The sequence below is a fragment of the Carlito syrichta genome, unplaced genomic scaffold (genome assembly GCF_000164805.1).
Source record: "Carlito syrichta isolate Samal-C Ts95f unplaced genomic scaffold, Tarsius_syrichta-2.0.1 Scaffold306519, whole genome shotgun sequence".
In the NCBI taxonomy this organism is placed as follows: Eukaryota; Metazoa; Chordata; class Mammalia; order Primates; family Tarsiidae; genus Carlito; species Carlito syrichta.
In genome coordinates, this window is record NW_007250615.1 from 246094 (window position 1) to 259994 (window position 13901).

Genomic DNA, 13901 nt, shown 5'->3' on the forward strand with positions numbered 1-13901 from the left:
GTTAAGGTAATGCATACATTAAAAAGTGAAAAGCTTTAAAGATTTCTTAATCCTTAAGAAAAAGAATTAAGCACTGGAACAGAACAGTCATTAGCAATTAGAAAGATGAAGAACTACAAGGGGAGCATAAAAGGAGTTCAAAGAAGTAGGAAAAGGACAAAGAAAACTGCCACAAAACATAACTGAAGAAAGCATTTCAAGAAGAAAAGAATGTTCACAGAAATGTTTTTTCTATCAAATAAGATGAAGATTTAGAAATAAGCCCAGGATAGAATATGAAGTCCACTGGTGACAACTTCATGAGCAATTTTAAGGGAAGCCTGATTGGAATAGGAGTAGATTTAAGAGTAAATAGGAGTTGAGAAATACAAGGAGGGTTAACGTCGAAAATAAATTAATGCAATTCACAAAATTAAGAAAAATGCAGATACTAATAATCTCAAATAATGCAGAAAAAGTGATAATATTCTGTTTATGATAAACTCTTTGAAACCAGAAATATATTATCCTTAATTTGACTAAAAACCTGCAAAAGTAATCTACCAAAAATATCAAATTTAGGTGGCTAATTATTAAAAGCTTTACCCATAAGATCAGGACTAAGACATGAATGCCCACTATCACAATTTTATTCAACTATGGCAATCTAGATGATGCAATAAGAAAAAATGAAAAAAATAAATATTAGAAAGGAAAAAAATATCATTCTCAAAAGACATTATCTACAAAGAAAATTTTTTTAAAATCCACAAATGACTAGAATTAACAGAGGAATAGCAAGCTTGGTATATAAGAGCTTAACATAAACATCAATTATATTTCTATATATTAATAACCAAAAATTTTGAGTAACAAATAATATGAAATATCTGGGTTAAAAACCATCAAAAAGAAAGTTTCCCACAAAAAATTACAAAAGAGAATCTAAGTAAATAAAAGATTAAACCAAGTATATGAATTTGGAAGATTCAATATAGTAAAGATATCAATATAATACGATGAATAGCCTAGTGTTTTCTGGTGGAAACAGACAAGGTGATGTACATGGTAATGTATAGACCCAAGAACAGCTAAGGCCATCTTGAAGAACAACAACAAAGCTAGATGACGTACTGTTAAGTATCAAGATGTAAGAAAAAGATATACAAAATAAGATACTGTTGTATTGTCTTAAGGACCAAAAAAAATCCCACTCATACAAAATCACATGATTTATGGCAAAGATTATACTGCAATGCAGCGGAAAAAAAATTCCTTTTCAGTAAATGGTACTGGGTCAACTAGATACTTATATAGAAACAAAAAGAACTGTGATTCTTATAACTAATGCCATATACAAAATTCAATTCCAGACAGATTATAGACCTAAATGTGAAAGATAAAGTTTTGAGGAGAAAACAAAATACTCTAATGACAATGAGATACACAAAGACTGAAATGAGCTGGTCATAAAAGAAATTGAAATTTTAATCTATATTAAAATTAAGAAGTCTTGTTTATCAAAAAACACCATTAAGAGAATGAAAAGGAAAGCAAAAGAGAAAAATATTTGCAGTGCATGTCCAACGAAGTACCTATATCCAGAATATAGACAGAAATTATACAAATCAGCAAAAAAATGGCATACAACCCAAGTGAAAATGGGCAAACATTTCACACAGGTATTTAACAAAAGAGACCAGCCCAAAGGACTTAAGTACATGTTCAACTTAATTATCATCACAGAAAAGAAAATTAAAACATAATGTGATTCAGAGTGAAAATTTTTTTTGCTAATCATATATTTAATAAGGGATTAGTATCGGAATATATATTCCAAAACTCCTACAACTCAATAGTAAAGATAAATACCTCAATTTTTTAAATGAGCAAAAGATCTGAAGACATTTCACCACAAAACAATCAATAAACAGCTAATAAGCACACAAAAAGTCAATAAACATGTGAAAAGATGCTCAATATCATCAGTCATCCCACAAATGCTCATTAGAAATATTCATTAGAATAAAAAAGACAGACAACGTAAGTGTTAGTAAAGATGTGGAAAAAATACAGCCCTCAAACACTGCTGGCAGGATGTAAAATGATGATGTCACTTTGGAAAACATTCAAATGGCTAAAACATAGGAACCAGCAAATCAACTCCCCTAGGTACTTATGGAACAGAAATAAACGCATGTCCATACAAAACCTTGTATATGAGCATTAATGGCAAAATTACTCGTAATAGTCAAAAGATAGCAGCAACACAAATGTCTATCAACTGATGAATTAGTAAACAATATGTAGTATATACATGGATGAAATATTATTTAGCTGTGAAAAAGAATGAAGTTCTGATATATGCTAAACATAAATACACCTTGAAAACATGTTAAAAAAAATAAACCAGATACTTTTATGAAATATCTAGAATAGGTAAATTCATAGAAGCAAAAAGTAGACTGCAGGTTGCCTAGGGGTGGGGGTCTTGGAGGGATACAGGGAAAACTGGCAAAGGAAATACATATCACAGAAAATCTGAATTTCTAGTAAATGTGTATAAAAATATGTTCAATCTTTACTTAAAATCTTTTAAAAGTACAAATTAAAACCACAATAATATTTTAAATCCACAAAATTTGTGAGTGTAATTTTTTAAAATATCAATATCTTTTATTATATTTGAAGGCTTTCTAAAGTACTTCTAATTTTACATTAAGTTTTTAACAAAGGAATGTTGGCCTTAGAATTATGCTGGTAAATCCTCAGTAAACAGATGAAAATTTATTAGGGAAGTAAGTCCTAATAGTACGTTTGTCTTGCACAGTAATTTACAGAGGCATTTCATAACATTTAATTCATTTTAAATGTAGCTTATCAACACTTAATACCCTAGATATAGGAAAACAGCATTCTGTTATACAAAATATAAGTCAAAAAATCTTAATAAAGTTCCTAATAATGTTACAGAAAAAATGAACTCAATAAAGAAATGCTGCCAATGATTGATCTGTTTAATAACCTACACCTCTTCAACTACCATTCCTTAAAGAAAGAACAGCACTTGATTTTTTTAAAAAAAGGTTACAAATATTTCAAATGTAAAACAATTTGAGGTAAAATTAAAACTATCTCCAAAGGTCTTCTCAATTTTCTTTCCCCAGGGAAAATGTGTGTATTCCTATTATTGAGATCTCACTTCTACTATTTATAAAAATAGTTTCATTTTCAAAGCGGCTGACTATTAAAGAGTTAACTGATAAGAAGAGGCCCAAGAGTGCAAAGGAGGGGCATAGATATTTCTTTTAAAAAAAAATACTCATATTCATACAATCCCACTTTAATTTTTAAAGGAAACCACGACACAACTAAACTCCTATCCAACAATAATCAGAAATTCAGCAGTCGTTACCATAAAAGTAGAGTTGTAACCAAAGCAAAGGAGGTTCCCACATACATACACACATACAACATAAATGACACAACATGAGAGAAACTAAACAGATAAAATTTGTATTTTTAATACTATGTATTGATTAGAGAAAACTACTTGAAACATTTAAGTGCATTAAAAGTAGAAACAAAGAATACACAATAATGTTTCTGTTACTACAAAATAAAAATTTTGACTCACAATTGAACATTCAAGCAAAAACTAAAAAGTAAATCCATGAACAAAATCGTAAGATTCTTAAGAAACAGACTGAGTGTAAAGATAGTAGTGAAGAAACAACTACAGTAGCTCCCTTTCATCTGCAGGGAATAGCTCCAAGACTCCTGGTGGATGCTTGAAACCCTAGACGGTACCAAACCTTACATACAGGACACTATGCTTCTTCAATCTGATAAGCAAGATGGTGACCAAGTGACTAACAGGCAGGAAGCGTATACAGCATGTCCCAGGCATGGTGAAGTGAGACAGCACGTTTTCATTTGCACAGAACATCGCACAATTTAAAACTTGTAGATTGCTTATTTGTGGAACTTTTCATTTAATATTTTTGGATCACAACTTACCACGGGTCACCGAAACTTCAGAAAGTGAAACTGGGGATATGGGGGAGCTAATATAGAAAAATTAAGAGAAACGAAAATAATAACTTGAATATAAATACACAAAAGAATTTTTCTTTAGTTACTACTTTCACTCAGAATTTCTTAGCTATTTACACTTCTAATACCCAGTTTAACTTAATGTATATTTACATCTAGGTGCATAATATGAAAATGTTGTGATTTAGCAAACAGTATGACCTCTGCACAGTCAATACAAAGAAAAATGATAGGAAAAAGCAAGATTAGAGATTGTCAGTTGTCCAACAGTGAAGGTCACACAGTAAAACCATCAATACATATCACTTACCTTTTCAAGTAAGTAGCCAATGACTAAAAAGCCTTTTCCACCCAGCATCTGTTCTTGCATGGCTACTGAACTTTTAAGTAGTTCAACCAGGAATGCCAAAAGAGTAGCACTGCGTGTAAAGTACAGATAATTTCATTACATCATCATCAAACGTTCTTATAAACATAATGTTCCATAATGTTTTTATTATACCAAAAGATAACCAAATTCAAATCCAACCTCTATATTTCTCACAATGATGACAATACCTTATATTATACAAGAACATATTTCCTCACAAGCATGAGAAAACTAGTATTATCCTTTACAAATTAAATAAATTAAACCGTAACTGTGTAGTCATTTTAAGATTCCAAAGCAAAACATCAGTTTACCTATTCATATATATTTCCTGCGTCAAAAATAACATTTTCCACCATAGAGACATAATATCACAATTTTTTTAATAACAAGCTATCACAGAGAATTTTAAATATGTATGCAAATTTGCCTTGGAAGAACAATCGATTCTTAAATAAATTTCTTATTTCGACCCATTTTCAAAAACACCTTATTTGTTTTTTAAAAAAAACCCGGAGAAGTATGTACCATGTCACTTATTTAGACAAGTATGCTCTCAGAAAAGCTCATGAGAGCAAATAAATGATTTATGCAATACTGAAATAAAAAGTGGCAATCCATTACACGATGATTACACAAACACATAAGAGCATACAAAGATATGTGTCAGAAGCAACTGATATGCTTGCTGAAAGAATAAATGAATGAAGAGACAAAAATGCTTGCACTGAATTAAGCTTTGATAATGTATAACTTCACAAAATCACAAATAACAGTTTTTAACCAGCAGCATTGATACATGAATACAGTATTCTTAACGAAAAGACACATCCTTTGACGTATGAGCTTAATGTAGTTTATAACAAATTTCTATAAACCAAATTTTATCAGGAATAAAAGTGATATCTGTTCACAATGTTTTATAATATACCCTAAACTATCTATTCACATACATAAGAAAGGGTAAAACCACAGATTTTTACCTATATTTTAAATGCAGAATACACAGCTTTACAGGTAATTGAGAAAATTTGGCAATGAGAAAAGTTGAATATTATTAAAGCCCAAAGCGAATCTGAAGTTATACTAGTCTATAATTGTTCTAGGTCTTCTGGTTGCAATTGACAAATAACACCTTTTTCTGATTAGATGGCTAGTTTTATTCAAAACAGAAATGTTATCATAACAAAAACCAACAGCATAATTATTATTTTTATAAAAAACGGATAGTTTAATGATGTCAGTTAGAAAAAAATACAGAACCTGGAAACAAAGTTTTCATACAGGAAATGAAAATTAAATTATATTAACTGACCCTATAGCCTTAAACCACAAAAAATGTAAACTAATATCACAAATTAATGACATTACTTTGCCCTTAAATCAAAGATAGACATTCATAAGAAAAACACAACTACCAAGAAATCCCTTGGGATTTTTAAAAGTTTCTGTAAAGCACAGCTATTAAGTAATGTAGCCCATTTTAAATTAATTGAATTGATAGTCAAGGTCACTATAAGAATAATTGCTTTAGTACTATATTACCTATAACACTTCTGCCTAGATGTTTAAAAAGTGAAAAGAAAACTATGCATAGAGATCATACAATTTCCTAATCCATTCATGGAATTCATACATACACCTGAGTTAGTGATTTAGGGTAAAATGAGTTCCTAAACATCAGCACTGCCAAAAAGAAAGACTAGAAATGCCTCACAATGGTCCCTACCATCCCAAAAAAAGGCAAAAAAGTTATTTCTTACAATGAATCAACCACCTATGTAGAACCATATAAAACTACAAGGATGTCATGGATTTTCTTTCTGTTATGTTGGAAGAACTACTCATTCTCAAAATATAATGAATTAACTCGGACCTCTAACACAGTGGAGTCCCAATACAAAAACAGAAATATTAATTTTATTATTATTCCAAAATGTTAACACATGACTATGCTAACCAAAACATGTTAATTTAATTTCAATATTAACCATGACACCATTGAAATGTCAAATGCAATCACTAACAAAAGTGTTTTTAATTTATACCTAAAACCCAATGCAATAGCAATACCACATCTTTAAAAAAAAAAAATCTTTAAAATAAGGAATATTCAACATGGTGGACGTAATAATAAATAGATGGCCATCTTCGAAGAGGTACATTTTCAAACATAATTTAACAAACTTACCAGTAACTAAAATGCATCGGATTGCTTCAGGGCTCACAATAAACTTGCAAAATTCTGTGTACTGCCATACAAAATTTCTCTCCATTCTTGCCTATTTCCAACTCCCCTAGATACAAAGGCAAATATAAAGGATACTTCAGCCCATTCCTATATCTCCTACATACCGCTTCCTGTCTAGAACACATCAGTTCATCTGTAGAGGATCTAAATTTATACTATAGGATAAACCAAAAAGCAAGTATCTGTGTCAGCCAATACTAATGTTCACAGCATAGAACATTCTCTTGAAAAGTATAGCAATACCTAGGAACAAATTTTCAGACGGGTATTTTACTTGATGGACAAAAAGTGTACTAATTATTATGTCATGGTATATAATTGCTAAACTTTTCAATAGACGGTACCATAACATATCATGTTCTATAAGTAGCAATTCTTCTTCAAGAATGGTTGAGGGTTTTTAATCCTGTCTCCTTTTAAGGAAAATGATGCCAATAATCTCTTTTTTTAAATTCTTAAAAATAATTACCATCTTCCAATTCTTAGTGTCAAGTAAATTATAATATTTATTTCAAATATCGTACTTTAAAGGTCTAGACCTTAGTAAAAAAAAAAAGAAAGAAATAATGCAGTATTATACCGCTAGTAACTTAGCATATTTATTAATTATCCAGAGTTTAAAGAATACCCTGAAAGTCTTGACCCACAAATACCCAAGAATATTTAGTAACTATATTTAACCATAACTAATTTATTTCTAATGAAAATATATATACTACATTTAATTTCCATTAAAATCTATATATAGACTTTGACTTGACTATAACTTTTTCCATTTCAATTTGTCAATCTGTATTTAATTTTTAAAAATAACTAATGTTGATAACTCATGTAATGAAATTCAAAGTTTTATTATCTTTGAGGTACTTATTTAGAGATGCAAAATCATCAAGATATACCTAGTTTATAACGAAAAGGGTGAAGAATGAATAGATCATCAAAGTTCAGCTTAAAAACAGAAACTGGCTATTCAATTTGCTTTATAGTGAAACAAGCAAAATACCACAGCTAGACTGGCTTTGTAAATAAACATCATTTTAAAAGAAGAACGAAACAATGTTAAATAAAAATTACAGACTCCGCCAGAGATCTACACCCCCCCTCCTTTAAAATGATGTTTTTAATCTCCTGAGAATCATTACAGACAAAGTAATTGATTAAGCAGAATAAGTTCCAAGTAAGAATTAAGTGTCAGTAAGGGGGAAAACTATTGTGACATTTCTGAAGGTTTCATTTCTTAAGTAGCTTAATTTACTATTGAAATACATTGAAATCTTTCAGAAGATGATTAAAATATGCAAAATATCTAACAGAATTTCTATACTATTTCTCTCACTACAAAACTTTTTCTAGATGAGAGTGATCATAGCAGAAATAAAACTGTAAATGAAAGCAACTCAAGTCCACATCCAAGATAATTAATTTCCAGGGACATACAGAAAAACATCTCATAATAAGCGAGAAGAGTTAACTTCCTTCACAGTTCAATATTAGAAAGGTCTAACCCAAAGGTTTCTAACTCCAGGTACATTGAGCCATCACTTTAGGCAATGCAATTGACTGCCTACATTGGCGGTGAATCTTGACACATATTGTCACATTCATCAGTGCAGACATCAAGTGAAGCTACATGCCAAAGTAAGTAATGTACATTTATCTGCGGAGTCAAATAAGGAAACAGTGAAATGCAACACAGTAAAATGTAAGGATAGATGGAATACAGAGGGTAACATGAAATCTCTCCTCAATAATGTCTGCCTTTTCCTTTAGCATGATAAAAAGGAAGGCAGAGTTATAAAATATATAGCTACCACTGCCATCAATATTTAAAAGCATTCTTTAAAGGCTCTATTAAAAGTTAAGCTAATTCACATTTATACCTTCCTTTATCGTGGCAGAGATTTTATGTTTCATTAACTAATTTTATTTCTCACAAATATAGCCCCCCCAAAAAATTAGCCTCAAATTGTGATAGAAATGGGTCGATTCATCTTATGAAGTAAACAAAATTTAAAAATTTGCATATGTGAAATAATTCTAAACTTCCTTAATATAATGTTGTATGTTGGTATACAGCATGCAACAGAATTTATATAGTTTGAGAACGTAACAGCCTTGTTTATAAGCTCCTTCCATGTATTTACTAAAAACACTCAATATCTACTAAAAACATTCCAATGTAAAAGAAATAACTCTCAAAGCCTAACAGTACTACAGTTTAACCCCAACTGACCTGACATACCACCTCTTAGAGTGCACTAAATGCCCTAGTGCCTTTATGAAAATTTCCTAGACATTTTACAAATGGCAGCCACCATCACAGTAGACATGGATTCAAGAATGCTTTACACATTTAAAAATGTAACTTCCTAACACCTACCGTAAACTTAAGAGGTTCTAAATTGGGAAGTAAAAAACAGAAACAGTGAGGTCATATTTACACATGGATGATCATACTACTTATCCATACTCTAATGCCCTTCAAGGTCAAAACGTGACAGCAGGAAAGTCAAATGTCGGGCCCCTTATCCTGGTGCCTGCTCTACTTTTAGCCAAGCCCCAGTCATTTAACAGAAACAGGATTATTACGCCCTCGAAGTGCTGAAATCAGCAATCAAAAAAAATAAACAAAATAGAACTGACTATCCTGAAAGCGGAAACAATTATTTAATACGTAGATTATATACACGCCTAGAAATCTTCTATTCTTTTTGCTAATTTCATTTTTTTTAATGATCATGCAGTAAAATTGATTTCTCTCTCTCTCTCTCTGTCTCTTTTTGGATGCCATTTAAAGCATGCTAATAGATACACAGATTTATATAACTACCACTACGGTCAAAATACAGCCAGTTCCATCAAAGCAAAAAACTCACTTTTCCTATCCAGACAGCTTTATAACCACACTCTAAAACACCCATAATTTCTGGTAACTACTTATTTCTTCTCTATATATATATTTCTGACTTTTCAAGAAAGTGATAAAAATGGAATCATACAGATGCAGCCTTTCGAGTTTTCCTTAACTTTGTAGCATATCACGTTTGAGATTCATTCAAGTGGGTATACATATCAAGAGTTCACTCCTTTGATCTGATGAGTAGTATTCTAATATGTCAACAGATGTACCAAAGTTTGTGTATCCATTCATTTATAAAGGGCATTAGGGTTGTAGTATAGCATATATATATATAGTATAGCCATATTTATGGCTACTATAAACTATTCACATAAAAGTTTTGTGTGAACATGATTTTCATTCATCTCTTATAAATAATACCCAGGAGTAGGAAGTCTAAATTATACAGTATGTGTTTAACTTTATAGTAAACTACCAAACTATAATTCAGAGTGGCTGTACCACTGGCCAATCCTACTAGTAATATGTTCCAGAGTTGTTCTGTACATCCTTGCCAGCATTTGGCATTAAAACTATTTTTTATTTTGGCCATTCTACTAGGTATGTAGTGGTATCTCAGAGTGGTTTTAACATACATTTCTCTACTGGCAAATGATGCTGAACATGATCTATCTTGACATCCTTATATTCTCTTTGGTGAAGTCTCTGTTCAACTCTTCTGTCCATTTAAAAAAACGAGTCGTCTTATTGTTGAGGGTTGAGAGTCCTTTTCATATTCTTGACATAAATCCCAAATAAATGATTTACTATTATCTTTCTGTGGCCTGTATCATGTCTTTTCATTGCATCTTTAACAGAGCAAAAGTTTTTAACTTTGATTAAGCCAAAAACAAATTTATCCATTTTCTTCTCTTATAAATTATGCTTTTGGTGTCACATCTAAAGAAGATTTTGCCAAGCCTAGGTCACATCAGTTTCCTTCTATGTTTCCTCTAAAAGTTTGATAGTTTAAGATTTTATATTTAGACTTCATTTGTTTAACTTTGTGTAAGATGTGAGGTTTAGGTCATGGCTCAATTTCTGGCATATAATTATTCTTCTTCAAATATTAGACTACCAAAAATTAAGTATTCATATATGTATGGGACAATTTCTGGACTCTATTCTGTTCCACTGATATAGGTGTCTACCATTTTGCTAACACCACACTGTCTTCATTACTATAGCTTTATAGTCAGTCTTAAGTCACGTAAGTATAATTCTTTAAACTTTGTTCTTTTTCAAAATAATTTTATCCATCCTAGTTACCTTGTAATCCCATATAAGTTTTAGAATCACCTTGACTGCATCAAGGAACATATCCAGCAGGGATTTTAGCTGATATTGTGTTTAATCTATACATCAATATAATGAATGACACCCTTTACTGTGTTGAGTCCATGAATATGATATAGCTCTCCATTTATTTAGGTCTATAATATCATTAATAAGAGAGCCGTAATTTTCAGCACACAGATCCTATACATGTTCTGTAAAATTTCTTAATAGCTAACATTTTGTATTATCCTAATATTTAAGTTTTAAATATAATATTTACATTTTTGAAGCTACTGTTAATGGTATTTTAAAGTTGGTTTCCTACTGCACATTGTTAATATAGAGAAATATAATTCATTTTTATCTGAGAACTTTATATCTTGTGATTTTACTAAATGTGCTTACTAGTGCTAGAATTATATGTGTCTGTCCATTCCTAGAGAATAAAACTATAGACAAACATGCCATCTGTGAAAAGAGTTCTATTTTTTTCTTTTTCAATCTATATAATTTTATTTCTTTTTCTTACCTTATTGCACTAACTACAAATACTAATTTGGATTAGATTCATGCAGGTCCAGCTCATGGCTGGGTTCATTTTTTAAAAATTGTATAGGATTACTTTCCCACATTCTTTCCTTTCTGTGTTATCCCTGATACTTTGCAGTTCTGCAGCTCTTATTTTAAGTTATTCTTTTAAAACACTAGGGTTTTAGTTTCCCTACTCTGTTATGCACTTCTATAACTCTACCCACATCTGAGACAACAAGCAGGAAAGCAGACATAAGAAAATACAGGTGTTTGTCTTACCATCTTGGGGCCCTAGCACCACTGTTCAAAAGAAAGTTTGCCCCTCCCTCAGAGTTTTGACTTCCATAGGCTCCCAATAGCGATAAGAATATATGAGGGCTGGGACATGAGACAGCAGGGTGAAGAAAAGAAAAATTAACAAGGAACTTCTGGAGTATAACTTGTGGGCTTCTCCCAGAGCTCTCTCATTGCAGCCTGGTGCTCATTACAGATTTTCCATGCACTTAGTTCATGTTGGGGGAATAAAGGAGGCGCAAAAATATACAGTAAACTTGTTACCAATTCAAAGGTTCTACGAATTTTGCTCTTCTTCCCAATCTACCCGCTACTGTTTAATTTTCAGAGAGTTCAAATAACTGTTCAATGAATTCTATGAACAGTGTAATTCTTGCAGTGAGTGAGAAAAACAGGATGGAACGAGTTCACTCCATCTTACACAGAATGGGAACTGAAATTTTTTATTCTTACTGACTTAAATGAACTTTCAAACTAAGACGACTCAAATAAATCCTTCAGGGTCCCCATCTTTTGATCTCACCATGCTAATGGAACAAACTTATTCAATATGCCCAGATACTGGCATATGACATAACACCAGTTAAAGTCAGGCTTAGTACTAAAGTGCCATCACATCCCCAACAGTCTTCACTTTCTCTCACAACAAACAACTCTAATTCTGACCAAGAACCATTGCAACCCACTAATTTTACCAGCTAAGCAACTAAGCATGCTAGAGACAATATTGGTTATTAATTACTCCCATGTCATATTCTTACTTCTTGTGTATACAGAACATGACATTTCCTAGCCCCTTATAAGTTAGTCATATGACTAAATCAACAAAATGATAACAGAAGTCTTTCGTGGGCCACAAAAGTAAAAAGCCTATGAACTGTTGGGAGCGGATGCAATGTGGGGAGCAGATGAGCATTGTCACTGTAGCAGGCCTTGAGCAATGGCTCCAAGCAAAGGCAAGGTCTCACTTAATGGCCCCAAGTTTGTAGGCAAGGCCTCACTTGGAACTCTGCATCCTAGCCAAAGGCAGGCTGTGAGGGATGCAGCCTGCTACATGAAACGGTGTCTCATGCCGACCACATCCGGATGCACATAGTACAGATAAAGCCTCAGCTACAACAAGATAACTGCAGGCCAGTTCACCTTTTAGGCAGCAACATAATTCCATTATGGCTCCCTCACAGACCCCGAATCCCTTCCAACCTCCCTTGTGCTTGATTATAAAATAAACGTGCTGAGCTAGTTCGGGGCCACTTCTCTTCCATCAGAGGAACATGTACCAACCGGCCCTAGCTTTTCTTCATGTCTTCGTGTCTGTGTCTTTCTTAATCTCTCAACGCTCTCTTGGGACCCTCAAGGCAGCCGCGCAGGCCACAGCAATGAATAATTCTCTAGTCTCTTTCTTTCCCTATTACAATGAATGCTGGCCATTCTGAAATATGATAGTGGGACCTGAAATCTTAGATTCCTACGTATACTGTATTTGGTTACATGAGCAATAAATAAACCTTTATTTTAGAAAGACCCTAAGGTTTCAGGGTTAATTTGATATCACATAGCTTATCCTGACCAGTACAATCAGACTTTTTTTAAAAAAAAATCCTGCATATTACTATGTATTTCAATGTTCTTATCAGCCAAGTATCAAATTCTTACTTATATTCATATCAAATACTCCAGTGTACTTGACTTAGAATATACTGAAAACACCAAATTCTTATAATACCTTGCATTTTCCTAAGAAGTCATCCATAATGGCCCCAGACCATATAGACTGACAAATCCACACACTCGTTAATGGTGGCTATGACTGACAATGGAAACTGGGTTATATTACAATAGCTCTACAACCACAACAACTGGCAGACAGTCAACACAAAACCAGAACACTGAAAGGGTATATTACTCTCCTAACAAGTTCTGTCCAAAGTCCCTGTACTGAAATTTCCTGATTAGATTAAGCCTGTTGCCTTTCTTTTGAAGTGAGAAATTATTTAGGGTATACTAACGTAGATTCACGAGAGCAAACAATACCCAATTGCTCCCTATAGTTTTTCCTTCAATTTCTTAGCAGTTTGCTTTCTTCTTTGCCTGTATTTGGTAGCTATGGCTGCAATAATTATGGAAACTTTTTCAACCTCCCTATTAGACACCTGTCTAATACTGACTATGGTAGGTTAAAACTCAGTACCTATCTTAAGGACCAAAACGGAGGCAAGTATAATAAAAAGGAAGCTTCCTCA

General features: G+C 32.3%; 1 protein-coding gene across 1 annotated transcript in view; it reads right to left on the reverse strand.

The window, feature by feature from the left end:
* The window catches only part of LOC103265396 (neurobeachin), a gene marked incomplete at its 5' end in the record, with an annotated part of 269835 nt that overhangs the window by 239277 nt on the left and 16657 nt on the right, over nucleotides 1-13901 (reverse strand). Inside the window, one exon of the mRNA XM_008063067.1 lies at nucleotides 4346-4454. Within this exon, the coding sequence (XP_008061258.1) occupies nucleotides 4346-4454 (109 nt within the window). The remainder of the gene's footprint in view (nucleotides 1-4345; nucleotides 4455-13901) is intronic.